The sequence below is a fragment of the Phacochoerus africanus genome, chromosome 11, assembly GCF_016906955.1.
Source record: "Phacochoerus africanus isolate WHEZ1 chromosome 11, ROS_Pafr_v1, whole genome shotgun sequence".
In the NCBI taxonomy this organism is placed as follows: Eukaryota; Metazoa; Chordata; class Mammalia; order Artiodactyla; family Suidae; genus Phacochoerus; species Phacochoerus africanus.
In genome coordinates, this window is record NC_062554.1 from 3759143 (window position 1) to 3784469 (window position 25327).

The 25327-nt window shown below is 47.2% G+C and overlaps 1 protein-coding gene and 1 long non-coding RNA gene across 10 annotated transcripts in view; one reads left to right on the forward strand and one right to left on the reverse strand.

Annotated features, from left to right (window-relative positions):
- Positions 1-16394, reverse strand: TRIM6 (tripartite motif containing 6). Of its 8 annotated transcripts, XM_047752459.1 has the most exons (9): positions 15922-16111; positions 7288-7777; positions 6465-6560; positions 5367-5597; positions 3954-3976; positions 2355-2455; positions 2050-2076; positions 1771-1835; positions 1-1591 (listed from the first exon to the last, which is right to left on the reverse strand). In XM_047752459.1, exons 2-9 carry the CDS (start codon positions 7708-7710, stop codon positions 1322-1324), a joined length of 1236 nt encoding a protein of 411 aa, XP_047608415.1. In that variant the 5' UTR covers positions 7711-7777; positions 15922-16111; the 3' UTR covers positions 1-1321. The 8 variants fall into 8 exon arrangements, 7 of the variants coding, with proteins under 7 accessions (XP_047608415.1, XP_047608418.1, XP_047608417.1 ...); XM_047752462.1 differs by lacking the exon at positions 15922-16111 and adding an exon at positions 16306-16394 and having other exon boundaries at positions 1-1835; XM_047752461.1 differs by having other exon boundaries at positions 1-1835; positions 16050-16174.
- LOC125110837 (uncharacterized) overlaps positions 16215-25327 on the forward strand; it is a 14853-nt gene continuing 5740 nt past the window's right edge. Inside the window, exon 1 of one of the 2 annotated variants that reach the window (XR_007130745.1) lies at positions 16215-16521. This is a non-coding gene — a long non-coding RNA (uncharacterized LOC125110837). The remainder of the gene's footprint in view (positions 16522-25327) is intronic. The other variant, XR_007130746.1, reaches the window with a different exon arrangement.

The following is a 25327-nucleotide window of genomic DNA, read 5'->3' on the forward strand; positions in this document are numbered from 1 at the left end:
TAAAGTTAATATATATATTTTATTTAATCCAACATATCCAACATATTATCAGAGATCTATAAAAGTTATTAGTAAGATATTTTACATACATTTTGAACTAAGTCTTCAAATTCTGGCGTATATTTTACACATACAGCACCTCAATTCAGACTCGGCACAGTGAAGCACTCAATAGCCACTGCAGGCTCTCGGCTACCATAATGGGCAGCCAGCTCTAGTCAACTTCTTCATGTTTGTTTCCACCCTCACAGCCACCTCATTATCATTTTCACTTACAAATGGCTCAAAAAGTACATAGCACCTCTCTACCAAAGTCAAAGCATGAACTGTTCATGTTTGAGCATAAAGAAAAGGAGGTATGGAGAAGCTGGAAGAATCCATTCTCTTCCTGAAAGGGCCGTATATTGATTATTTTCTCTATACATTTTCCTTTCATTCTGGGAGAAAAATATGTCCTGGGTTCATTATTTTCCTCCTCTCCCATGTTTCACTTCAATGCATTTGGAAGATTTTTTTTTTTAATTTTTCAATTACTATCTTAGATTTGTAAGAATCATGAAGTTTGCAGTGAAAATTGAAGTTAGAATCTCTTTAAGTTGAATTTAAAGCCAACAAAATTAACATAGTGGTTTTTAACACTCAATCCTATGCATACTTACATAAACACATAGCAAGTTCTCCGCTCACTATCGTATTTTATAAAACCTGACAATGATGTTACAAGAATGTAAAATTGCAGGTCAATTTCTTTCATAAACAGAGACCTAAACAACGTGTTAGCAAACACAAATCCAGCATTGCATATGAAGAATAACAGTGGTTTATTTCAGAAATTAGTGTTAGATTTAAAAACTAAATCAATGTACTCCAATAACAGAATTAAAATGACGTGATTATCACGGTAATTAGAGACAGTATCTGTGGAAATTCAATTTTCCATTCAGTAGACAAAGTAGTATCATATTAATAGAAGAGATTTTCCTAAATTCGATTTCATGCATCAACAAAGAAAAACCTCCATCAAATACCATGCTTAATGGTACTTAGAGGTTGAAAGCTACCCCTCTCCCATCTCAAGTTCTAGACTTCATCTGTCAAGGATGTTCACTATCGCCATTGGGTTACTCAACTCTAGCCCTGAGTCAATACATGTTCAAAGGGGAGGGAGTGAAAACACAGGAAACCAGAAGGTAAGCAAGGGGAGAGTCTGATGCCCGACGAGCCTCAGGGCAGAAGGGTACTGCTGGGATGCGGGCGAGAACCGCAGAATGTTCAAGAGCTTGGGCGACGCAGGGTCATTGGGACCACACAGTTGCAAGGATTAAAATACGGACAAAGAGTGGAGGGGAAGTAGTATTTGGAGAAGGTGTAGATGGGGAAGCCATGGTTGGTGACATTGTAGAAGGAGACCGTGCCGGCCTCGTAGTCTAGGAACACGCCCACACGGCGGGGAGGCACGGTCATGGAGAGCAGCAGCGAGGCAGACGAGTCCTCGTAGGCTCTGTATTCGTGCTTCCGGTGTAATCCAATCACCCAGTATCCGCTCTGAGGTTGGTATCTGGAGTAAACGTTCCGACCTGTGGCAAACTGGCTGAAGGAGAACGTGGGTCCCATCGCATCGCTGCACACCCCCAGGATCCAGTCAGTCTTCTTGGCCACGTCCACCTCCCAGTAATGTTTCCCCGAGGAGAAGTGCCGAGAGCCCAGGACGCCGCAGCCGTAATGCTCATCCAAGCGCGACCCGGACTGCTGGGCGCCCACAAACCTCACCTGCCTCCGGTTCTTAGACAGGACGAGATTTAAATTGGCCGTGTGTGGATTCAGAGTCACGTCCACTGTGGGGGAAGGGACAGCATCAGCGGGTGAGGGTGGGTACCTGGGTCTTCTGACTGAGAAGAGGAGGCCCAGGATGTGGGTAGGAGGCACTGAAGCGATGGGGTGGCTGGGGGAGCTGGAGGGACAGAACAGCGTCTCACAGCTGAGGGGGTGGGGGTATGTTTGGGCAAGAGGAGAACCTGACAGCTCAAAGAGGCCATGGCGTCTACTCACCCCAGTAGCTCTGGACATCTGTCAGCTCTGTAACAATAAAGGGTCAATCACGTTATAAAGAACCAGCGTCTCAGGTCTGCAGGTTCTCTGTCCTCTTACCTGTCTGAGGGGTGTGGCAGGGAACTCTGCAGGGATGTGAGCTGGCCATTTCACTCGCCCATCAGCATGAAGATCTTCTTCAGCAGACTGTTTTCCTCCCGCTCTGACCTCCCTCTCTGCCACTGTTCCCGAGTACCCTCTGTTCTTTTTGTTTCTTACCACTACCATTATCCCCCATCCAAACTCTACTCTCAGAATCTCCTCACCTCTAAACACTCGCAGCATCTTTTTCAGATCTGGGGCTCGAAACACACTCTTCAGCTTGGTGGGGAGAGCTTCTGGCTTCTTCAGGGTCCAGAATTCACTCCTAGAGAGAACAGACATCGTGAAGCTCCAACACCGCTAAGCTTGGGTGCCTCTAACACCTGTTTCCCTCTTCTCCCAAGCCCATTGGTGAACTTCAGTGTTCTTTCCTGGAGAAAATTAGCAAAGAGCACTGACATCAGAACCAGAAGACCTGGCCTAAAAACTAGCTTCTGACCACCTGTGTGAACAGTGATAAGATTTTCGTTCTTTTTTTATGGCCGAGTGGTATTCCATTGTGGATATACACCACATCTTCATCCATTCATCTGCTGTTGGACACAGATTGCTTCCACATCTTGACCATTGCTAATTGTGCTGCAGTGATCATTGGGGTGCATGCACCTCTTGCATAGCATAGGGAATATAGCTGATATTTTATAGTAACTTTATATGGAGTCTATTCTATAAAAATATTGAATCTCTCTGCTGTACAGCTGAAACTAGTATACTCTTGGAAATCACCTATACATCAATTTAAAAGAAAAAGTTCGGCTTTATCTCTCAAAGCCTCATTTTAATTTCTACAGCTTGTTGTTGCTTTGAAAAATATGGTAATTTCCCCTTCTTTCTCTGCATCCTAGAGACTGTATAATATCAAAGAAAATAATGGCTTGGAAATCCTTTGCCATCTCTAAAAAAGATATAAAATACTTCAAATGTTACTGCCCTCTTAGAGGGTCTGTAGGCATCTGTGTTGGCAGCAGAGCACCAGAAGCTGCTGCTGGGGCTTGGAGAGTATCAGGTGAGGGGCTAAGAAGTCTGTGGTTTAGGTCACAGGGCCTCGCAGAGGCCGAGGGAGAACGACAGCCTCTCAGGATTCCTGGTCTCTGGGAGTGTTAGGCCAGCTGGAGTGTTAGACCTCAGGCTCCAGGGCACATGGGTTTGTGAGGTACCAGGTGTGTGGGCAGCTGTAGGGTCTCTTCGATGAGTGAAAGTCTGGAGGATGTGGTAGAGGAGAGAACACGTCCTTGTCCCAAGACCAGGGCCCCTCCCTGCAAGGTCTCGGGCCTGTGATTTTACTGGAATTAAACGGACTCCGAGGAAAATTAGGAAACCAGGTGTGCATGGTTTCAAAGATGGGGGAGAAAAGGGAATTTAAGTAGATGTCCCAAGAGCTGATGTCTAGACCTTGGGGGTGGGGGGAATCCAGATGGAAAATTCCTCTCTGACAAAGCCCGTGGGCCAAGAAAGTCCCTGAGTATTTAGAGGTCGCTATACACTACTGGAGGCAGGTGCAGAGGTGTGCGGAGAGGGAGTTCCGTCAAGAGGTAAAGGGGTGGGGGGTGAAGGACACCCCTGTCCCCATCCAAATTCTCCTCCCATAGAAACCCAGCTGTGCCCTTTGCTTGGGGGCCCCCCAAGCTCTCAGGACAAGGAGCTCAAGTCAGCAGCGTCATAAATCTGCTTTGGGATGTTTTGTTTCCTTTCCCACGGACCACGAGCCAATCCCACGGCATCTCCTGTCCACCCGAGGGCTCCCGCTCGCCTTCTACACATACCTTTCCGCGACATCCCTCACATCCTAGGGAAGAAAGAGACAGGTTAAGTCATGCAGTGACGGGCCTTGTCTTGCAACCCAGCCTCATCCATGTCCCTCATCCCACCCCACCTCCCCGGGACGCGACGGGGGTAGAGACGGTCCCCACGTGGAGGCCGCAAAATAGAGGTGACCCCGATACTAGGGCCCAAGAATAAGTAGAGGAATTATTATCCCACCAGGAAACAGAGCAAGAGGAAAGCAAGAAAGCAAACAGAAAATAAGAAACAGCCTGAAGCTTCCAGAATGTCGCAAGGTACATCCTGCCGCAACGTCACCGTCACGTTCTTCACTCTGTGAAGAGAACAGCTGCTCAGATTCCAGCTGCAGTTTAAGCCTCTCCATCAAACCTCTTTGGATGTGATCGCTTGTGCCCTCTGGACCTCAGGACACACACAGACCACATTCTTTGTGCCTCAAAAGACCTGTTCAAACTTCTATTTACAGCATGTTCAGTGGTCCTGCCCCAGAGAAGAGTCAAAGCAAAGAAGGGAGAAGAGGTGGTGATTACATTAAAAAAAAAAAAACCTCAAAGCACTTGAGTTTGGTACTGTCTGCCTGGGACTAAGCTGGGTCACAAGAACCTGACCAATCCCAGCGGAGTATCAGCAACAAAAGGTGCTTAATGACCAGTGATTCTCAACAGCGGGCATTTGGCAATGTCTGGAGGGTGTTTTGCTTGTCACAGCTGGTGGGACGCTACAAGCATCTCGTGGGTAGAGGCCAGGGATCCTGCTAAACATCCTACAATGCACAGGGCAGCCCCTCACAGCAGAGACTGTACCAGCCCCAAAGATCACAAGTACCACGAGTGAGAAATGCTGCTTTACAAAACATCACTGCAGGAGTTCCTGTCACGGCTCAGCAGAAACAAATCTGATTCGCATCCATGAGGACACAGGTTCGATCCCTGGCCTCATTCAGTGGGTGAAGGATCCGGCATTGCTATGAGCTGGGGTGTAGGTCACAGACGTGGCTCAGATCCCGTGTTGCTGTGGCTGTGGTGTAGGCCAGCAGCTGTAGCTGATTCGACCCCTAGCCTGGGATCCTCCATATGCCTCGGGCGTGGCCCTAAAAAGACAAAAAATAAAATAAAAATAAATAAAACATTGCTCCATATAATAGATCTTCTGCATAGTATGGAATTTCTTTATACCTAAGACATTAAAGTGAGACATTCATTTAGCAGGTGTGCTTTTAATTATCCTAGGCTGTATCCATGAGTTCTGGCTGGCCAATAGGAAAAAACCAGACAGGGTCAAAGGAAGATTTTGTTCTTTCCACCACCAGGATAGGAATCCCAGGTCAGGAGGGAGGGCAAGTTAGTCTCTCTCTGTCTTGCCTCTCAGACTGTGGGCTCCTTTGCAGCCCTTACCTGCAGCAGCTCCATCATTGACCCCTGACACCGGCGCTCCAGGTCTGAGATGAGCTCTCTCAGACACTGGCTCTGCTGGACCAGCTCCCCCTCAGCTTCTGCGATGACACTCAGGCCCTTCCTCTCCTCCTCCTCCAGCTTCCTTAGCTGCCGTTGCTCCTCTTTGTCCAGGATGCTTCTCAGCTGGTCAAACTGCTTCTGGATCCTGTGTCTCTCGGGCTCCATCTGATTCTTCAGGAACAGAGAAGAGAAAGAGGCTGGTCTGTTGAGCTGAGGGTCTCCTGTACCAGGGGTGGGGCGGTGGGCTCCGCACTGCTTTCCCGGCAGGTCTCAAGAGGGGAGGAGGAGGAATGGGGGAGGAATTCCTGCAGAACCTCTTCCTTCCTTCTATTCTCTCATTAGCTCCTCCCAGACCCCGGGCCCAGGCGGCCTTTCCTAGGCTTCCTACAGAGATCGTGATTCCCGGGTGAGCTGTAGACTCCAAGCGTCTCCCTGGCCTCTGAGGCATCAACATCAGCTACTCCTTCCAGTTTTGAACTTGAAAGTAGGCATGACTGGCCTGGGCTGACGGCTCAGAACTGTAGCACAAGGTCCAGGATCAAGACTTTAGGGAGCCACCAATGGCCATGGCTCCTCTCTATGTGACTGTCTTTAAAAACCTAGATTCCCTCTGATGTGTTCATTTTCTAACTTCTTCTTCTCTCCTCCTGGTTCTGCACTAAGAAAAATACCCTCCGTTGGAAGTGTTGCCATGAAGACCAGGCAAGAAGAAGCTTGTCCAGTCAAATCAGGGAACAGACAGGACCAGGCCTTTGGCTCCCCTGCCCCAACTCACATCCCAGAACTGCTTCGGAAGAATCTCTCTTAGGTCCCACTGTGGCTCAGCGGGTTAAGAACCCAACAGAGTCTCCGTGAGGATGCAGGTTCAATCCCTCGCCTCGCTCAGTGGGTTAAGGATCTGGCGTTGCCGTGAGCTGGGGTGTAGGCCAGCAGCTGCAGCTCCGATTTGACCCCTGGCCTGGGAACTTTCATGTGCTGTGAGTGCAGCCCTAAAAAAATAAATCAATAAATTTTTAAAAAAGGAAGCATCTCTCTTACCTTCCAGGATGCTCTCTTCTCTCTGATAAGAGCGGCTAGTTTCTCAGCTTCCTGCTGCTCTTGCCTCAGCTTCTTCAGAGACTCCTGAAACCTCTCCTGGAAGAAATGCACCCAGGGTCGTGTCAAACCGGTAGAAATAGAAGGAATGGGGTAGGGGTCATGCGGGCCTCAGAAGTAGCTCTGGGACGAAAAAATGGAGAAGGCCAAAGTCATCTTTTACAAACAGGGGATGGAAACCAGTGGGAACAGAAGGAATGCTCTTTTCTCAGGGCAAAGAACCTGACCATGAATGACTTGAAGTCTTTTTTTTTTTTTTTTTTTTTAAGGGCTGCACCCACAGCACAGGGAAATTCCAGGTTAGGGGTCTAATCCAAGCTACAGCTGCCGGCCTACACCACAGCCACAGCAACACAGGATCCGAGCCGAGCCATATCTGTGACCTACACCACAGCTCACAGCATCGCCGGATCCTTAACCCACTGAGCGGGGCCCGGGATCGAACCCGCACCCTCGTGGATACTACTCAGGTTTGCTACCACTGAGCAACCACAGGAACTCCCACTTTAAGTCCTTTAAGCCCCCTGACAACACATCCCCCGCACTCAACCTGCCCACCCCTTACTGGCCCCCAGCAGCATCCGCTACTCAGGCAGATCTGGAGCAGTGAGAACGCGATAACGTTTCTACTCGAGGTGGCTCTTTCTAGGTGCATCCTCTAGGAAATGGGACGAGAGGACCACAGAGACGTGAGGTGAGGGCGTTAGGAAATGTTTCAATCTACCAAGGGGTCTGTTCCTTCCCGCCGTCCCTCCCCCGGGCCCACCTGGTACTCCTGGGCCACCTCCTCCATGAGGAACGTGTGGTGGCCACGGTGCTCCTGGGCCCGCTCGCAGAGCCAGCAGATGAGCTGGCCGTCCTCCCTGCAGAAGAGCTGGAGCTTCTCTCCGTGGTGCGCACACAGGATCACCTTCAGCTGCGTCCCCGAGCCCAACACCACCTCCCGGAGCCTCTCGGCGATGTTGGCCAGGTGCCGATTGGGCCGCAGGTTCCCAGGCCGGTAGCGGGTCTGGCACACGGGACAGCTGCTCTCCCCTCCCTGGCCCATCCTCCACTCCTCGCTGTTCTGCGTGATGCAGGCTTGGCAGAAGCTGTGGCCACAGTCTATGCTCAGGGGGTCCGTCAGGAGCTCCAGGCAGATGGGGCAGGTCACCTCCTCTTGAATGTCCACCAGGACTGCCGACGTCATTGTAGCCACTCTTCCGGCCCCTGCCTGCCCAGCCCTGACTTCGAAGGTGCTCCTTGCGTATAGAATCCTGGGCAGATGGACAAACAAAAAAGGGTTCCGGTGAGAAACAGGGGAGGCAAAGGGAGGCTGACTGTTCTGGATAAAGAGGCCGAACACCCAGGGTAACGAGAGCATCTCACTCCAACTTCAAACCCGCTCTTTGCCCTGCTCATACCAGACATTAATTTGCACCCTCATCAGAGCAACGATTTCCTTTGAATCCTCCTGGTAAAGAGACACACTGAGGCCCTGGAGAGAAGTGGCCTTGGGTGAGCTGCCAGCTGTTAACCTTTTCTCAGTCCACCAAAACACTGTTTTTTTAGGCCCGCACTCACAGCATATGGAAGTTCTCAGGCTGGGGGTAGAATCAGAGCTACAGCTGCCGGCCTACACCACGGCCACAGCAACGTGGGATCCAAGCCTCGTCTGCGACCTACACCACAGCTCTCAGCAACGCCAGATCCCTAACCCACTGAGCGAGGCCAGGGCTCAAACTCGCATCCTCATGGATACTAGTCAGGTTCATTTCTGCTGCGCCACAGTGGGAACTCCCATATTCTCAATGTTCAAAGCACCAGGACACGCTGCTGCTTCGGGCGTTTTTGCTCTTGCTGCAAGGAAGACCCTAGGACCTGCATGGCTTCATTAACTCTCTCTTTACATGCCCCCTTCTCAGAAGGGTCTGCTTTGTCAAGCCTGGCCAAGGCACGGCCCCCCAAACCATCACTCTGAATATGCTTAGCTGCTTAATTTTTCCTCTTATCACCATTTAATATGTATCTTTAATGTACGAATCCTGCCACTGGAATGTAAACTCCATGAGACCATTTTTGCCCATCATTGAACTAGCTCTGTGCCCAACACACAGGTCCTCCGCTTCCGAGGACGAAAACTCTAGAACCTCCTCGTCCCTCCAGAGGGTTAGATCTTTCTCGTGGGCATCTTCACCTCTCTGTGCCGTCACGCTGGCACTGCTCTCCAGGAGCTAATCTCCAAGACCTAGAGTAAGACTTATTGTGAAGACACGGCTACCTCCGAACAGCTCTGTTCACGTGGAGCCCTTTCATCTCTCAAGGTCGCCTTCCCAGAAAAAGGCAAAGAAACAACAATGACCCCAATAAGGTGATGGCACATCCTGAGAACTAACACTTCTTATAACCCGTTGTGATTTAGAAACCTCACTGCCCTTTCTCCATCCCTCACAGGAAAACTCCCAACGAATAAACTCAGAATACACTTTTGACCTTTTGATAAAGAAATAGAGACATTGAGTGGTTTTATAAAATCACACGTCTTAGAGTTGATAACATGTATACAGGTTGCTAACAGGTATAACTTAACATGTCCAGTCCTACTTCAAAGCCATGTTCTCAACTTCCTAACTTTAACCAAAGACAGTTGGTGGTAAAGGCTGGTAAAAAATCAGGCACAGACCTTGCTTTGGGAGAAGAGCTTTCACCAGGCCTGGCAACACCTGACAGGAGCCTTCGGGAGCCCATGTCGGGGCGGGGGGAGAGGGCACAGGTGAGGCGGTCGAGGCCACATATGTTCTCGTGATAGGAAGAGTCCGCAGAGAAAACACACAAGGCGGAAGTAAGCAGAAGGGATGGCTGGGATGAGGAGGTCTTATAGCATCTGGGGAAAGTATTTTGGAATCACTAATAGGAGAAAAGTGTAAAAATGGGAGAAAAAAAAGAATCAAGTTTTGACACCTTACCATGCGGACCAGCCTTGAAAACATGATGCTACGTCAATGAAGCCAGACACGAAAAGTCACATATATGTATGATTGGAGTGTGCAAATTTATAGGAAGTAGAGTCATGGTTGCCAGGGGTTTGTGGGAGAAGGAATGGGGAACAACTGCTAATGAATTTGGGGTTTCTTTGGGGGGGACAATGAAAATATGATGGAATTAGTGGGGCTGGTCAACATTTGTAATCTTTTCCCAATTGTATATTTTATAGGGTGACTGATACGGTATGTAAACTATATCTCAATTTTAAATAATTGTCTCAGAGGAAATTAAAAGGAAATTAAGGGAGGCTACCTTGTCCCTCGTGGTTCAGAGGCCTCCCAACCCCGCAGCTTCTACACGGGCGCCTACGGCAGAGGATCTAAGAGTCAAGCCCAGGGCTATGGCTGGTTTGGGGAGATGAGGGTGGATGAAACTAACTCTACAAGGACGTGAACCATGCGGAGCTTGGGCAGGAAACGCATCCATCTGGAACACGCGGCCAAAGATAATCACTATTCATGTGGGCAAGCATGCATGCGTGGGGGTTATTTGTTTCAAGGGACAGCGGAAGGCAGACAATAATTATAGAGACTGTTTTCTGATCACTTTGTATGTGGTGGGCAATGGCTGAACTCTTCACAGGTCTTATATAGCCTAACCGCAAATAATTCTATCAGATGAATTTAATAACCCCCACTTGACAAATGTGAAAAGTGACTGCTTTAGAAGGGATTTAATGACCAAGAGTCTCAGAAGGAATAACTGACAAAGCAAAGGTTATAGTCCAGTTTTATGCAAACGCAAACCTCAGGTTGTTAACCACTCTAAGGTCTAAGGCAGGGGGACCTGTCTGGTCCTTACAAGAAGCGAGTGTCCCCTTCAGGCCCCACATCACTTGCAAGGGAACTCGGGTCACACAGTGGCTGAGAGCTTGTTTCTACCCATAGCCTGATGGGTACCTGTCTCATTTTTTTAGCTGCATGGATTCAGCAGGCTAGTTCCCCTTCCTGGCATTGGCAGGCTTCCTACAGCTCTTTCTGAGTTCCCTGCAGGCTCCTTCTCCAGCCCCATTCTGCTTCATTCCTGGTGGCACAACCCCAGGCCTCAGGCTGCGTTAATTTCCCTGGCAGCAAGAGGTGAGAAAAAGCACTGGCGCTGGAGTCTGAATCCCAAATGCATCTGTCTCTCGTTCTGAAACCCTGGGGTGATACCTGACCTGAGATGTGGTTTAATCGTGCGTGTACTACTGAAAATCATCCCTTCCTTATGGCGGAGATGTGATACATTACCCGAGCCAGTGTGTAGCCGAGTCTCAATAAAAACCACTGGTCACGACATTGATCCTGTCCTCGCTCCTCAATCCTTCAGTGCTCTGCCCTCTTTTACCTCGAGGGAAAGAGCCTCACCAGTATTTTCACCAGGAACAGGCAAAGAGCAAAGTCTCGTAGATGGATAGCTCTATATAAATATTTGCCATAACAAGAAACATCACTTTCTCACCCCCCGTCATATCTCCTTCCTTCTTTTGGACCTAGGAGGAAAAGCCACTCTTTTCAGGTCATAATATGATGTAATAAGATGGCATTTAAGGAAAACACGAGAAAGCAGGACCTGACCCGGGAGTCTCTGTGTGCCCGGCCTAAGGCTCAGTTAAAGCTAGTAGCTTCTCCAACAAGACAGCTAAAGATGTCGGAGACATTTCAATTTCTTCCTTCCTTTCCTTCCTCCTTCCTTCTCTCTCTCTCTCTTTCTTTTCACTCTTCCAGCATTGCATCACTCTAATTGGAATCCATAAGCTCTCTTTGCCCAGCTGAGGTCCACCAAAGAAATGCCAGCTGATAAACACACTGCCCAGTTGAAGGCACCCTACCACCCCTGGTCCCAGCTGTGACACTAGGGTACAGGATAAGCCACAGAATGGCTGAGAGCACATATAATGCCTTAGTTTTTCTTTGTCCGGTTCCCTCGCAAAGGCAGGTGGATGATATAGCCTTGAATGCAGATACTGAAGTGGTCCAGTGAGGCCAAGGAATTCTGCATCAAAAGCGCCACTGGGGAGTTCCCATAGTGGTACAGTGGTTAACAATCCGACTAGGAACCATGAGGTTGCGGGTTCGGTCCCGGGCCTTGCTGGGTGGGTTAACGATCCGGCGTTGCCGTGAGCTGTGGTGTAGGTCGCAGACGCGGCTCGGATCCCGCGTTGCTGTGGCTCTGGCGTAGGCCGGTGGCTACAGCTCCGATTGGACCCCTAGCCTGGGAACCTCCATATGCCACGGGAGCGGCCCAAGAAATAGCAAAAAATGACCCCAAAAAAATTAAAAAAAAAAAAAAAAAAGCGCCACTGAACGCCGAGGCTGCCCATTAGCAGTGAAGAACACAGGCCTGTCAGCGAGGCAGCAGAAGGGGAGCTGGGGTTACGCCAAGGTGAGCGTTGCTTTGCAGAAACTAATCATTACATTGCAGAAAGTTCCCACCACCAAAAGGCTACAGGGCATTCCGATCAACAAGATACCGCAGTGAGAGCAAACAGCCCAAACTGCAAATGAGCTTGCAGTGTTTGGAGGAACCTGTACTACATGGAAGCTCAAGCCTGCCCTTTGTGGCTACACCTGCTCCCAGGCAGACAACTTTCCTGGCTGGGATGTTTGGGGACCCCGTAACCTGAGCACTACCTCCCTGTGTCCTTAGCGCCCCCCCCCACCCCACCCCCGCTTCCGCTTACTAGTCACGAGTAAGAAGTGCTTCACTTTTAATTAAAAGTACTTGCAGTTGAGTTCCCTTGTGGCGCAGCAGGCTAAGGATCCCATGTCATCACTGCAGCAGCTTGGGTCGCGGCTGTGGTGTGGGTTCAGTCCCTGGCCCCTGGCCTGGGAACTTCTCGTGCCACAGCAGCAGCAAAAAAACATACTTGCTGTGTCCACTGGCTATGCACCCCAAGTGACAGACCCATCCAGTCTGTAACAGGTCCTATGATTTGCACACATTTTCCCCTCTTGCGGGCATTATAGGATTAAAAACATCAAACTGCCTGCTAGTTACAATAGGCTCTTGCAGAAGAAAGGGCCTGAGAAGGTGTCCCGACTAAGACACCAGACTGTGAGCCACAGCAGCGCTGAGCGGAGTGAGTACCAGGCATGGCTGTGGCTCTAGTGAGCTGAAGACACCACCTCAAGGCATGCTACCAAGCAATAAAGTGGAAATACTGATGCATACAACAAAATACTTCTCAAAAGCAATATGCAAAGTGAAAGAAGCTAGACGGCAAGGATAAGCCGCTGTATGACTCCATTTTTATAAAATCCTGAAAAAGACAAAACTACTTGAAATCAGATGAGTGGATACCAAGGCCCAGAGCTGTGAGAAGGGGGTGAATTGCAAAGGGCACAAAAAAATTGGGAGGGGGATGAAAATGCTCTCATACATCACAATGGTGTTGGCTGGACAACTGTATACAAATCAAAACACAGAACTCTATGCCTAAAATTGCTAACTTACTAAATGTAAATTATAACTCAGCGCTAACCAAACCAAACAAGCAAAAAAGAAATGCCATAAGGACAACTGAGGCTTGGTTTTCTGATCTCCTAAGCACAAATTAAAACTGTGTTATCAAATATGATAGCCACAAGTAGCCACGGAGTCCTTGAAATGTGGCTACAGACAAGGGAAGTTTTACGTAAAAAATATGCACCGGACTTCAAAGATGTGTTAGGAAAAAAATAATTTTAAATATTTCATTAATAGATTTTTTTGTATCAATTACATGCGCTAAATATATTTTGAAAGCATGGAGTTATATTAAAAATCCATTTCACCTATTTCTTTTTAAAGGAGACCAATAAAGAATTTTAAAGTATATATACATGTATGCCTCTGTTATTTTTCTACATTTCTTTTCCTTGGATGCTCTGTGTAGGTTATCCAAGGCACAAAGATTCTTGAACAGAAGATTGAGTAAGAGTTACTGTCTCATGTCCAAGGGTTGAGGCTGGGGAAAGAAGGAGGGGAGCAGAGTGGGCCCACTCCAGTTGGAAAGCTTTCTTGAGTCAGCCCTGCCCTCAGGCCGCCAGGCCCTAGACCACCGGCCACAGCTAAGCCCAGCCCAGAGGACACGTGACAATCCCCAGGAGTCCCAGACTAAGGCCCAGTCTGCAGAGCAGTGGGGGTGGGCAGAAAGAGTCTAGCCAGTGAGGCGTGCAGACCCCAGAGCCTGGGGGAAAAGCCCTCAAGGTCAAATTAGCAAATGAAAGAGGCCAAGTTCAAGACCAGGTGGGACCCCTTAAGTCAAAAGCAGATGAAGGCAAAGGTCACGTGGTCTGCTAACCTGCTAACCAGCCTCATCGGCATCCAGGGGAGTCTTTGTGCGAACCTCTCCGCCTCACAGAGACCAGTTCAGTGTCTGCACTTCAGTAAGATCTCCAGTTGAAACGTATGCACATTCGAGCGTCAAAAGCACTGTCTTAAATAAGTGAGCCTTCTTCCCAGATGAAAGCAATTTAGGGTGCAAGCTAGAAAAGGGGGTGAAGTGGGAGCGGAGGGCTAGAGAATGCACTGATTTTTAGCTCTGAAGCATCTCTTAGGATGGGAGCTGACAATGCCTATTAAAACGGCTTTAACTATAAAAGCCAGTGACTGGGTGGGGGTTACTTGACACCAGTTGAGGCAAGAGGCTTGGAAGGCAAGTTAGAAGTAAGATGGGCAGGACTGCCCCCCGCCCCCCACTCCCCTGCTGGGAGCTCTCCTGAAAGTACAGGAAAAATTTTACCAGCTGGCAATGCCATTCAGAAGTGATCACGCTGAGGAAATAACACATTTTGTCCTTGGGTAAGGTTATGTTCCACTTTAACCTATTATTTGGAATTGCTGCTCTGTAAATATTTAAATCGGAAGGAACATAGCCACGATTTTTTGTGACCTTCAAAGGAATCACTACCTCATGCATTCTAACCTTATAATGATTTAATAACTTTGCAAATTCTTAAAATGTTGTCCTGTGCAGGTTTACTTCTCCCTGCGTGTTAGATAATCCACTAGCCGAGGGGGTTTTAGGATAATAAAATCATTAGCATTTTTTTTCTACACTTCTGATCTTCCACTTGGAATTCCTAATTTTAAAACTTGTATTTTAACGTTTTAGATGTCAGAAGCCGTCGTAGTCTCCTTTATCATAGAGCGTTTTTACTTATTTTATTCCCTATTCTAGTCTTTCAAAAATTGTTTTTGTTTTGCACTTTTTTAAATTAGGCATCGAGTTTGTCAATAATAACAACTTAATAATTTGAGTATTTATCATTTTTCAGGCACTTTCCGTGCATTTAAACCTCCATCTCACTTAATCTTCAACAAAACTCTAGAATGTAAACGACTCTGTCCATTTTATACGTAGAAGAAACTGAAGCTCAGAGGTCTAGCAGCAGGTAGGGGGCACACAGCCAGCGTTTAGGCGTCAAGGCAGATTCTGAACACGCTCTGGCCAGAGCACCCACGCTCTGAATCACGCGTTGCCGTCTCCATTGCCTGACTGATTAAATCCCTCAACTCGCTGAGCTCATTTGCAGTAAGGATGGAAAAAGGAATAAAGATAAATCAACTGCATCCCGAGCTCGAAAGGGAAGGGACCCGATTTCTTTTATCGCCCTGTCACGTCTGCTAGGAGGGACCATTAAGTGGGGCAGGTCACAGACGGCAGACATCTCCCGGCGACAGAACATGCCCCCAAGTGATCAAGGCTCTTCTGAGCAAACCAGAGAGTTTTCTGTTGTTTTCCTTTTGTCCTTTAAGGGCCGCACCCGCGGCCTATGGAAGTTCCCAGGCGAGGGGTGCAATCAGAGCTGCTGGCCTGCCCCACAGCCACAGCCACAGCCACACGAGATCCAGCCGCGTGTGTGGCCTACGCCACAGCTCACGGGAACCCCGGCGCCTTCACACCGAGCGGAGCCAGGGATCGAACCTGCGTCCTCATGGATACGAGTGGGATTGTTTCCGCCGAGCCACAACGGGAACTCGGAACCAGGGACTTTGAAATAGAGTCTGAGGAACACAGAACACTCACTCCTTTGACCTTTTTGTTTGTTTTTTCCCAAACTCCACCGCACGCCCTGCTCCCTTCGAGGAAATGCAAGAGCCCTGGGGCCGGCCCGGCCTTTGCACAGACCCTCAGGTCGCTCGGAGCCGGGAAGGCTCCCTGCCCCACTCTCCCCCGAGGAGTCAAGGCCTCCGGGGGCGGGGGGGGGGGGTGATAAATGTGCTCACTTCCTGGAGCGGAAAGGCTGGCGGTGGGGGAGGGGCGCTGCCCTCCGGATCCCGGCCCGTCCCCGGGTCCGCGGTCACTCCCCGACCAGACGTCCCTCCCCGAGAAAACGTCCCGAGCCACCGCCCCTCCATCCCGCAGCGCCCGGGATCAGGGCCTGCCTGGCACCTTTCCAACCACCTTTACCTCGACGGCTCCCGGCTCAAAGCTGCCTCTTCAGGGGGGGGTGGCGCGGGCTCCCTTCCCAACCTTGGGTCCCCTCAAACCTGCAGAGGCCGCTCATCCTGCCTCCACCCGCGCACCCCGCAACCAACCTGCGGGACCAGCGGGGACAGCGGGGGCTGGCCAGACAAGGGACTTGCTCAGGGGTCGCGGGGGCTGGATCGGAGCCGAGGACCTGGAGCGACGGTCGCCTCCACCCCAGCAGCGAGGCTCCGGGGCAAGGGGCGGGGCGGGGGGGAGGAGATGCTGCCGACGGGGCCGATTTGTCCAGCGCCGCCGAGGGCCCGCACTCCGGGGGTGGGGTCGCCAGGGCCCCATCCAGCTGCGGGAGAGCCCTCTTCCGCCTACCTGGTGAGCCGCAAAGTCGGAGGCCTTGGGAAACACCTGAAGGCCCGGGCTGGCCCTGGTACGTCGTCTTCCTGGAGCTTCCCGACGTCCCATCAGTGTGCATCGCGCTGAGAAAACATCTGGACACCATTATTAGCCTCTCAGTGAAAACGTCGGAACAAAAACATCGAAAGCTGTACGACGGGGAAGGAAAGGTAACCAGCTGGCACCGGGATGGTATGTTTTGCAAAAAGATCATGAACGTTTATCCATTTCAAATTAAGGCCATAAAATGTAAGCTTATATGACAGGTACTTTCAGCTACCTCTGTAATGTTAATCTGTATTTTGAAGAGAGTGTACACGTTGGCTCTTGGGTCCTCAGGAATATGTGAAAAGCTAATACATCCCCAGTAAAGCCCCGAACTGTAATCAGAGGGTTTCCATAGCACAGCAATTCCCAGAAGAAAAGGAAGCTTAAACTTTCTGCCCCAAGGAAGCAGACCTGGTCTGGGAAGGTGAGTGGCAGGGGCAGGAGGGGCCCAGATAAACGTGGGGACAGAAGGCTGGTGACTGAACACGATATTTTCAAGGATCATCCATGTTGAATCCTGTGTGAGGACTTTTTGTTCCTTGATGGCTGAACAAAATTCCACGAATGTTTCACCTTTTGTTTACCCGTTCATCAGTTTTTAGAAGTTTGGGGTGTTTTTACTTTTTAGCTATTATGAATAATGCAGCTATGAATTTTCTTGTGCAGGTTGTTTTTTTTTTTTTAATGTAGACTTTTTATTTCTCTTGGGTATACACCTACAAACAGAACTACTGGATCATGTATTTACTCTTTTGAGCATCTTCCAGACTGTTTTCCAGAGTGATTGTAGTTTTGCATTCCCACTAGGGGTATAAGAGGGTTCCAGTTTCTCCTCATCTTTGCCAATACCTGTATATTACCCTTATCTTGCTTGGTGTGAAGTGGCATCTCATCACTATTTTAATTTACATTTCCCTAAGGGCTAATGGTGGTATCACCTTGTCATGTACTTTACTATTCATTTACATCTTTCTTGAGAAATATCTCTTCCGACTTAATGGGTTGTCTTTGTCTGATTAAGAAAGAAGTCTTTATATAGTCTAAATACAAGTCTTATGAGTTGTGTGATTTCTAAATATCTTCTCCCATTTGAAAGGTTAGCTTTTCATTTTCTTGATCGGACCCTTTGAGCAACAAGTTTTTAATTGTGATGAAATCTCAATATACTTTTGATGTCGTATCTATGAAGGCTTTGCCTAGTCCAAAGTCATAAAGATCTACTCACATTTTTTTTTCTAAAAGTATTATAATTTAGCTTTACACTTAGATCCATGATCTATTTTAAGTTCGCTTTCACTGTGTGAGATAGAGGTTGTTTTATTATTTTGCACGTGGATAATCTATTTTCCAGGACCACATCCTTAGCCCCAGTGAACTGTCCTGACCTTGCTGGGAAACCACGAAGGTGTGTGATGTGTATGTATGTTTGTGTTTGAAGTTCAGCTTATCGCAGAGGAGTTAGTGAAAGATGGAACTTCTCCTTCACGGTGAACCGCTCAGGAACTCAATTTACATCTGTTTGCCTATCATTACCTAGCAGATCAGGTACTGAATAGACGCATTGTTCCGTAATGCGTGTGCTCAGCAACGTTCCATCCAATAAATATCTGTTCCCTGGGGTTCAATTTCATTCTCTTATAAGCAATGGAAAATTTAATTATTTGTCTTTTGGATAGATCTGCTGGGTGGCTGGATAGATGGGGGTTTGGGGGTACACAATGCTGCCATCGGGGAGATCAATTCAATGACTATGGAAATAGTCCCAATGAAACTAAAGTGAGACTGTGAAGGATCTGCTGAAACAAGTTGCTGAGATGGAATGGTTAGGCTCAGTGACAGCAGCGTATCGGAGGGAGGAAAAGGAAGAATCAAGATTGATTTTCGCATTAAGCTGTTAGAAAGATGGTGAAGACACCCTTTACACCAAAGTGGGGAATAATGGAGATAAAGCCATTGGCTAGAAAACAAAAAACAAACGTGCATTTGTTGTTGTTGTTTTAAACCAAGTTAGCATTCCCCGGATAGCATTCAAATGAGATTACTAAATCCTGATTTCCAAGTAAAGTGTTGCCACCACCTTGCAGCTAGGGAGACTTGAGGGTGGACTCCTCTTTAACCCTCACAAAAGAATTGCCTGAGGCGACCAGTGTGATGACAAAGCAAAAGACGTTCTTGGGAGGGGGCCCAGGAGGAGGGCAGCAGGGTAGGGAAGCCCAGGAGAAAGGCTCTGCTCTGTGGCTGGTGGCTCCCTGCCTCGAGTTTTATGGTAACAGAGTTCGGTTCTGGGTTGTCTCTGGCCAGTCATCCTGCATGGCCCATGTTTGGTCTGACGCATCTCTCAGCCAAGGTGGATTCCCATGCCGGGAATTGTGGGAGGGTGGTCATCTCCTCCCTCCTCTTGGCCCCTCCCAAATCCTCCTGGTTAGTTTTCAGGGCAGCATCATTTTCCTTACTGGGTCCTCCTATTGTGAGACAACTCACACAAGCAGTTGTTATCATGCCTGGCCAGGGTAGGCAGTTTCAGTCAACAGTTCCCTAACAATTCGATTTTACTATAGATCTGTGAGTCAACATACTATGCCAGGATTAATGCCATGTGCTACCATTATATAGGAGATAGGAGCTCTTTAAGGCTAGGGATCATTTCTATATTAATATCTGTCTGTCTAGAGGATAGAGCAATATACGAAATGTACTAATTATTCTGAATTGGCTGAAAGGAAGAAAGGAAGACAGTACATGACTTCCGTTTCATAGATCTGATCACTGAAAGAAAGTGAAATAGCTTCATCTATATCTCTCGGGCTCTGTTCCCTGGAGTTCTTATTTTTGTATCTTCTCATACCCCTTGTTTGCTCACCAGAACAAACCTGGACCCTCACCTCGCTATTATGACTGCAATACTCAGCCTCTCCGTCAGGGGGCAGTGTTCTGTGGTTTTGGGACTAAACCTGTTTTTCTTTTCATTTACAGGAGAAAGAAATACATGGGTGAGGTTGGGATGGGGAGTGTTAGTTACTTTATCTTGTGACATGTGGTATGAGTCCCTGCAAGAATCACAGGGTAGGGAAGATGGGAAACTGAGCCGCTATGGGTTGCTGCTCTGGGTATGAAGGATTCATGACCAGCAGGAATAGGCAGGTGTCCTTGGTAAGAGAAGTGGGCAAGTTCTCAAAGTCAGTGTGGTATCCAGAGAAAAAGGAGTCTCGGGACTGGTGATTCTTTTCCTGTGTCCTCATATTGCTTTCACTGCTGAAAACTTGGTCATTTATTGGTCCCCGGCAATTGCAGACGGAGCTGTGTTCTGCCCGTTGATCTCATGATTAGAATTGCGTTGACTCCCCTGCCTCTTCAATTTCTGAATCGGTTCTGGGAGTTGTAGCATTAGAACCCACGATTTCCATCACTGTAGAGAGAGAGAGAGCTCAAGTCTTGCCCCCAAGCCATAGAATACCCGTAACCTAGATGCTGGAATTTCTGAAGTTTTTCCATACTTACTCACTCACTATAAAAGCCTCTTCTGTGGGACAAAGGTCACGTTAGTCAGATTGTCCTTGCCTGACTTGTCCTTGTCCCTTAGGCACCTGAACAGCAGGGCAGATTTGTCCTCTGTGAAGCCGTGGTTTTGATTCTGAGGGCGGAGAGTCTGTGTTCCTTTGGACACTAGGAAAGACTCCAGACAACCTGGACTCCAGGATACTGAGCGTGGTGCTGCACTTCAGCCAGATGTTCTGTGCTTGTTATAACCAAAGACTTCAAGAAGTTAAACTAGGACGGACTGACCTCTGAAACAGTGGTGTGTTATTAGAGAATGTTAGTTATCTCCCGAGTGAGACCCAGGAGGGTGGAGAAAGGGGTCTCTCTTTTTAGGTGGAAAGAAGCCGCGATAAGGAGCCACCTCCTTTCTTAGCCCTTCTACCACATTCTCTTTTGTCGTCTTCCTGTGGCTTCAGCTGAGTCCTGGATGTTGACTTGAAACAAAGCATAGGGAAGTGGCAATTTCAGGTCTGCCCTGCACCGAACACATCCAGAGACACTGCTTTTTGCTGTGCAAATGTCTAGTCTGATAAGTAGCTGGAAAGCCCATTTTTGTGAACCAATTCTCTGCTATTCCTCTTTCTTCTTGTGTATATAGTACATTTAATTTCACAAAGAGTTTCAAGCAAACAGTCAATTTTCGTGACAACCCAAGAAAATAAAATGGGCAGAGATTATCATCTTCTTGGAGAAATGACGGCTGAAGCATAAGCTCCAAGAAAACTAAAACAGAAGTCTAAATATGAGGCATCTACTCTTCAGGTCCTCAAAGGGTTCAGTATAGTTATCATATGACTCAACAAATCTACCTCTAGGTGTGAATCTAAGAGAAATGAAAACATAATTCCACATGAACGCTTGCACTTGAAGGGCCACAGCAGCATCATTCATAACAGCCAAGAAGTAGAAATAATTAAAATGCCCATCAACCTACAAGTGGATAAATAAGCACCATGTGACAGAGCCTTACCATGGCATATTACTCAGCCATCAAAAGGAACGAAGTACTGATACATGTAGCAACATAAATGAACCTTGAAAACGTGCAAAATGAAAGAAATCAGTCCCAAAAGATCACACATTGTACGCTTCCATCTATTTCAAAGGTCCAGAACTAACCGGTAAATTTATAAAGAGAGAAGGGAGGTTAGTAGTTGCCTAGGGCTGGGGCTGGGATAGGAGAAAAGGTGGGTGATTACAAAAGGATACCTTGCAGTTCCTTAGAGACTTCGCAGTTAAGGATCTGGTATTTTCACTGCTCTGGCATAGGTTCGATCCCTGGCCCAGGAACTTCCACATGCTGCAGGCACAGCCAAAAAAAAAAAAAAATGAGTGAATTGTATAATGTGTGAATTCTAACTCAATAAAGCTATTAAAGAAAATAATTAAAATGTAAAAAAAATTAAAAATAAATAAAAGGATAACTTTTTTGTTGGGAAAGGGGGGTAAAGGAAATGTTTTAAAATGAATTGTGGTCGGGAGTTCCCGTTTTCTCAGTAACGAACCCGACTAGTATCCATGAGGACATGGGTTTGATCCCTGGCCTTGCTCAGCAGGTTAAGGATCCGGCATTGCCATGAGCTGTGTCGTAGGCCAGGAGCTACAGCTCCGATTTGACCCTGAGCCTGGGAACCTCCGTATGCTGCAAGCACAGCCCTAAAATGACAAAAAATAAAATAAAATAACATAAATTGTGTTGCAAGTGGTATGGCTCTATGAATATGATACAAACAATACTGAATCATACACTTGAAATAGGTGAATTGTATAGTATATAAATTACATTTCAATGAAGTACTAATTCAAATTTTTAAAAACAAAAAGAGAAACTGAGCTTACCTCTTTAGCCAAAAGAGGAAGAAATGCATGGGCTGCTGGCCTCTCAATCTCCTCTCATCTCTTGGCTGAATGCCTTTCTCCAGGGCTTGAGGGCTGCTTCTCCCTTCTCCCAAGCTTCCTGGGTCAGGGTCTTCTGGACTTTGACCTTGACACAGCCACTTGGTGGCCTGAGATCAGCGTGGCTGTGCTTTTTCCTCAAGCTTGGGTCACACTTCAAACCTGCAAGATTCCCTGTATTTCTTCATCCCACACTGGCCAACTGCTGAAGTCCTGTAGGGTAGGTGAGGGCCACCGGGCTTTATTCACCTGGTGCTGCATATACAGATGAAGACAGAAAGTAAGGCGAGCTTCTCACGTTGGGGAAGTGCCTTGAAAAGACAGGAGGGGCCGGAAAATCCTCCTATAGAGCTGAATTGAGTCTTTACAGGTCTAGACCAAGCTACAGCACCATTCCAGAAGTGGGAACGGTAAGGCATGCGTGTCCTGAGCTAGGAAGAGCCCTGATAGGATTTAAATAACTGCAGGTACAAAGGGCTCTGATACTATCAGGGCCGGGAGGTGGTGATACTGAGGTTTCCACCTCAGCGGTGCTTACTTTTCCACCACAGTTTAAAACAAAGAAAAACATGCCTCCATCCCAGAGGTAAAAATAACTCATTGTGAGAGTTGAATTGAAGCATAACTATGGTTAAGAGAGTTTGCCATTGGTTAATTTTGGTTAGACAGATTTCCTCCTTGCTATATTAGGGAGTCTTTAAGTTTATACGATTTTCAGGATCCAGGTGTTTGGTTTTTTAGGATTCAGACATTTTCATAAGCACTTAAAAGGGTCCGGAGCCTAACATTGTGTCCTGAAGGCGGAAAAGAGCCTTGCGGAGTATAGGTGACGTTCCCCCGTCTAAAAGGAGAATGGCGTGATGGGCTCACTGCCCCAAGATTCAAGGGTGAGCCCCCCTGCTCCAAGAGAAGGCCAGCCCCTCCGCCACCCTCCACGTTTCCATTCTCACACCTCTCTCCTCAAAACACTCACCACCACTCACTGCCTGGAGACCTTTAGGAAAATGGCTATTATGCATTTTATGCAAAAAGCTCAGGATGCAAGGTTCTGACTCAGAGTCTTATCTCCATGAGGGTCTGGACATGCCTAGTTTTGAGCCCATACACGATCCCTCTCCAACATTTGAAATCCCGTACTAGACAATCCAGGACTCACAGTCAGCCGTCAGCAAGATCTTCTTGGAATATTCTCTTTGCTTTCTTGCCTAACTGAAAACGGGCTCTCCAGAGTATGTGTGTTTATTTTCTTCCAAACTTCTCAGCTCTGCTGGCCGGGAGGTGGGGCTAGTTGTCATCCCTGACAGTTGTCATCCTTGTCCTCGCTGATTCCCTCCCTTCTCTTAAACTGTAAAACAAAAGCCTCTTTATATCACTTTATCATAGTACAGTGTCACTCATCTTCAATGTTGCAGTTATCTACTCATCCCCAGTTATTCCTTTGTTCCCAGGTGGCTCCTCCTCCTGCTTCTGATCTTTGTTTTTCTTTGTCTTATCTCTTCTCTTTTCTCCTTCCCCCACCCCACTATAATTATCCTCTTATCCTGATCCTGAGTGACTTCCATAGGGACGGAGGTGATCCTTGCTTGTTCTGGACTCTGGTCCTATTTCCCACTTCTCCAAAAATGAGCGTGTGGTCATGCTCAGCCTGGCTCAGTCTCTCACCCATGGATGTGCTGCCCTTGAAGTCTCTCAACTTATTCAAGGCTAGTGAGCCTGAGGGGTGAAGGACCGAGAGGAAGGATATGAGGCGAGGTGAGGTAGGAGCAGTTAGCCAAAGTTTGCTAAAATGGAACAGACACCTTAGGTTAGTTGAATCCAAATTATAATTGATATGGACATAGTCCGATAAAGGTTTTTTTAAAACGTTCTCATTCATAAAGACAGCATAAGTAAATAAATAAAGGATGCTGACCAACAGTAGGCTGTGATACCTGGAAACACATACGCACATGCACAAAAATTTATCTAAAACCATTGGATGTTTTTTAGGGCTAAATTTTAAAATAATGAAATGGAAGAGTTCCCGTTGTGGCTCAGTGGAAATGAATCTCACTGGCATCGATGAGGACAAAGGTTCAGTCCCTGGCCTCACTCAGTGCGTTAAGGATCTGGCATTGCCGTGAGCTGGGGTGTAGGTCACCGCAGATGCGGCTTGGATCCCAAGTTGCTGTGGCTGTAGTGCAGGCCGGCAGCTGTAGCTCTGATTCGACCCCCTAGCCTGGGAACTTCTATATACCGTGGGTGCAGCCCTTAAAAAAAGACAAAAAATAAAAATAAAAATAAATAAAATAAAATAATGAAATTGAGGGCTCTGAGGCCTTGGAAAATGCAAGAGGGATGAGGAAGGAACTGTTCTGGCTTTTTCTTCTTAGCGTTGTTTCAATTTGAATACTTTTGAAATCTGCCCAGTTGAAATAGTAAAGCCATCATTTATTTGGGCATGTGTGAGAATAACTCTCCAGAATAAGGTTAGGTGAGGGCTGAGAGGGCACCTTGGAAGAGCAATAGGGGCTCCGTGAGGAGAAATGGCTCAAACCCCTCGGTAATTTTTCCCCCATAAACTATATCTTACCTGCTGGATTTTACCTTCCTTATTCAATCTCCCTCTCAGATACTCAGCCCTCAACCCACGAGGCAAGGCTCCCTTGTGGTGGTTCTTACATGAAGGTATTTCGAAAGAAGGAAGGAAGGAAAGAAAGAAAAAGAAAGAAAGAAAGAGAAGAAAGAGAAGGAAGGAAGGAAGGAAATAGAAAAGGGTCTTCTTCCTTTGATTCTGGGCAAGAACATGTTACTTTTGGGGAAACAGCATTGGAGACACTTTGCTTTCCACTTTTCAAACCTAATTCTTTACTAATAAGAATTAGTTAAATCTAATTCCTTTCCAATAACACATGCTAATTTTACAATTAAAAATAAATATCTGAAGTTCCACTTTTAGGCATTTAACCTGTAGAAACTCTGTTCTCCCAGATGTGCGCCTCAACATACCTGACTTGATTCCACCTCTTGGATGAGAGTGAAACACGATTGCAACAAAATGTCCATGTTTTGCCCTCTTTAGCATCAAACTCTTGATCATTTTCCCCCTACATTGTAAGGGAAAATTAGCTTTTTATCTATAACATAATTTGAAAACATTTCTCCCCAGTTTGCTACTGACTTTTGACTTCGCTTATGGTGGTTTTTTGTTTTTTGTTTTCTTTTCTTTCAAGTAAGAAAAAAGGAGGTTTATTTTATTTCATTTATTTATTTTTATTTATTTATTTATTTATTTTACTGAAAGATTATAGCAATGTCTTGGTGGAAGAGACGTATAAACAGAAAACTGAGTGGAAGGAGTGAGTTATATAAAGACATAAAAAGAGAGCATTTCAGGCCAGAGGACGAACGAGTACCAGCTCTGAAGAGGAAGTGATTTGCTGTGTCTGCAAAATAAGCAGAAAGTCTCTGTGTCTTGACTGGCATAGTCGTACTAAGGCAATGTCTATAAAGAGTTTTAAGTAATTTAATTTTGATA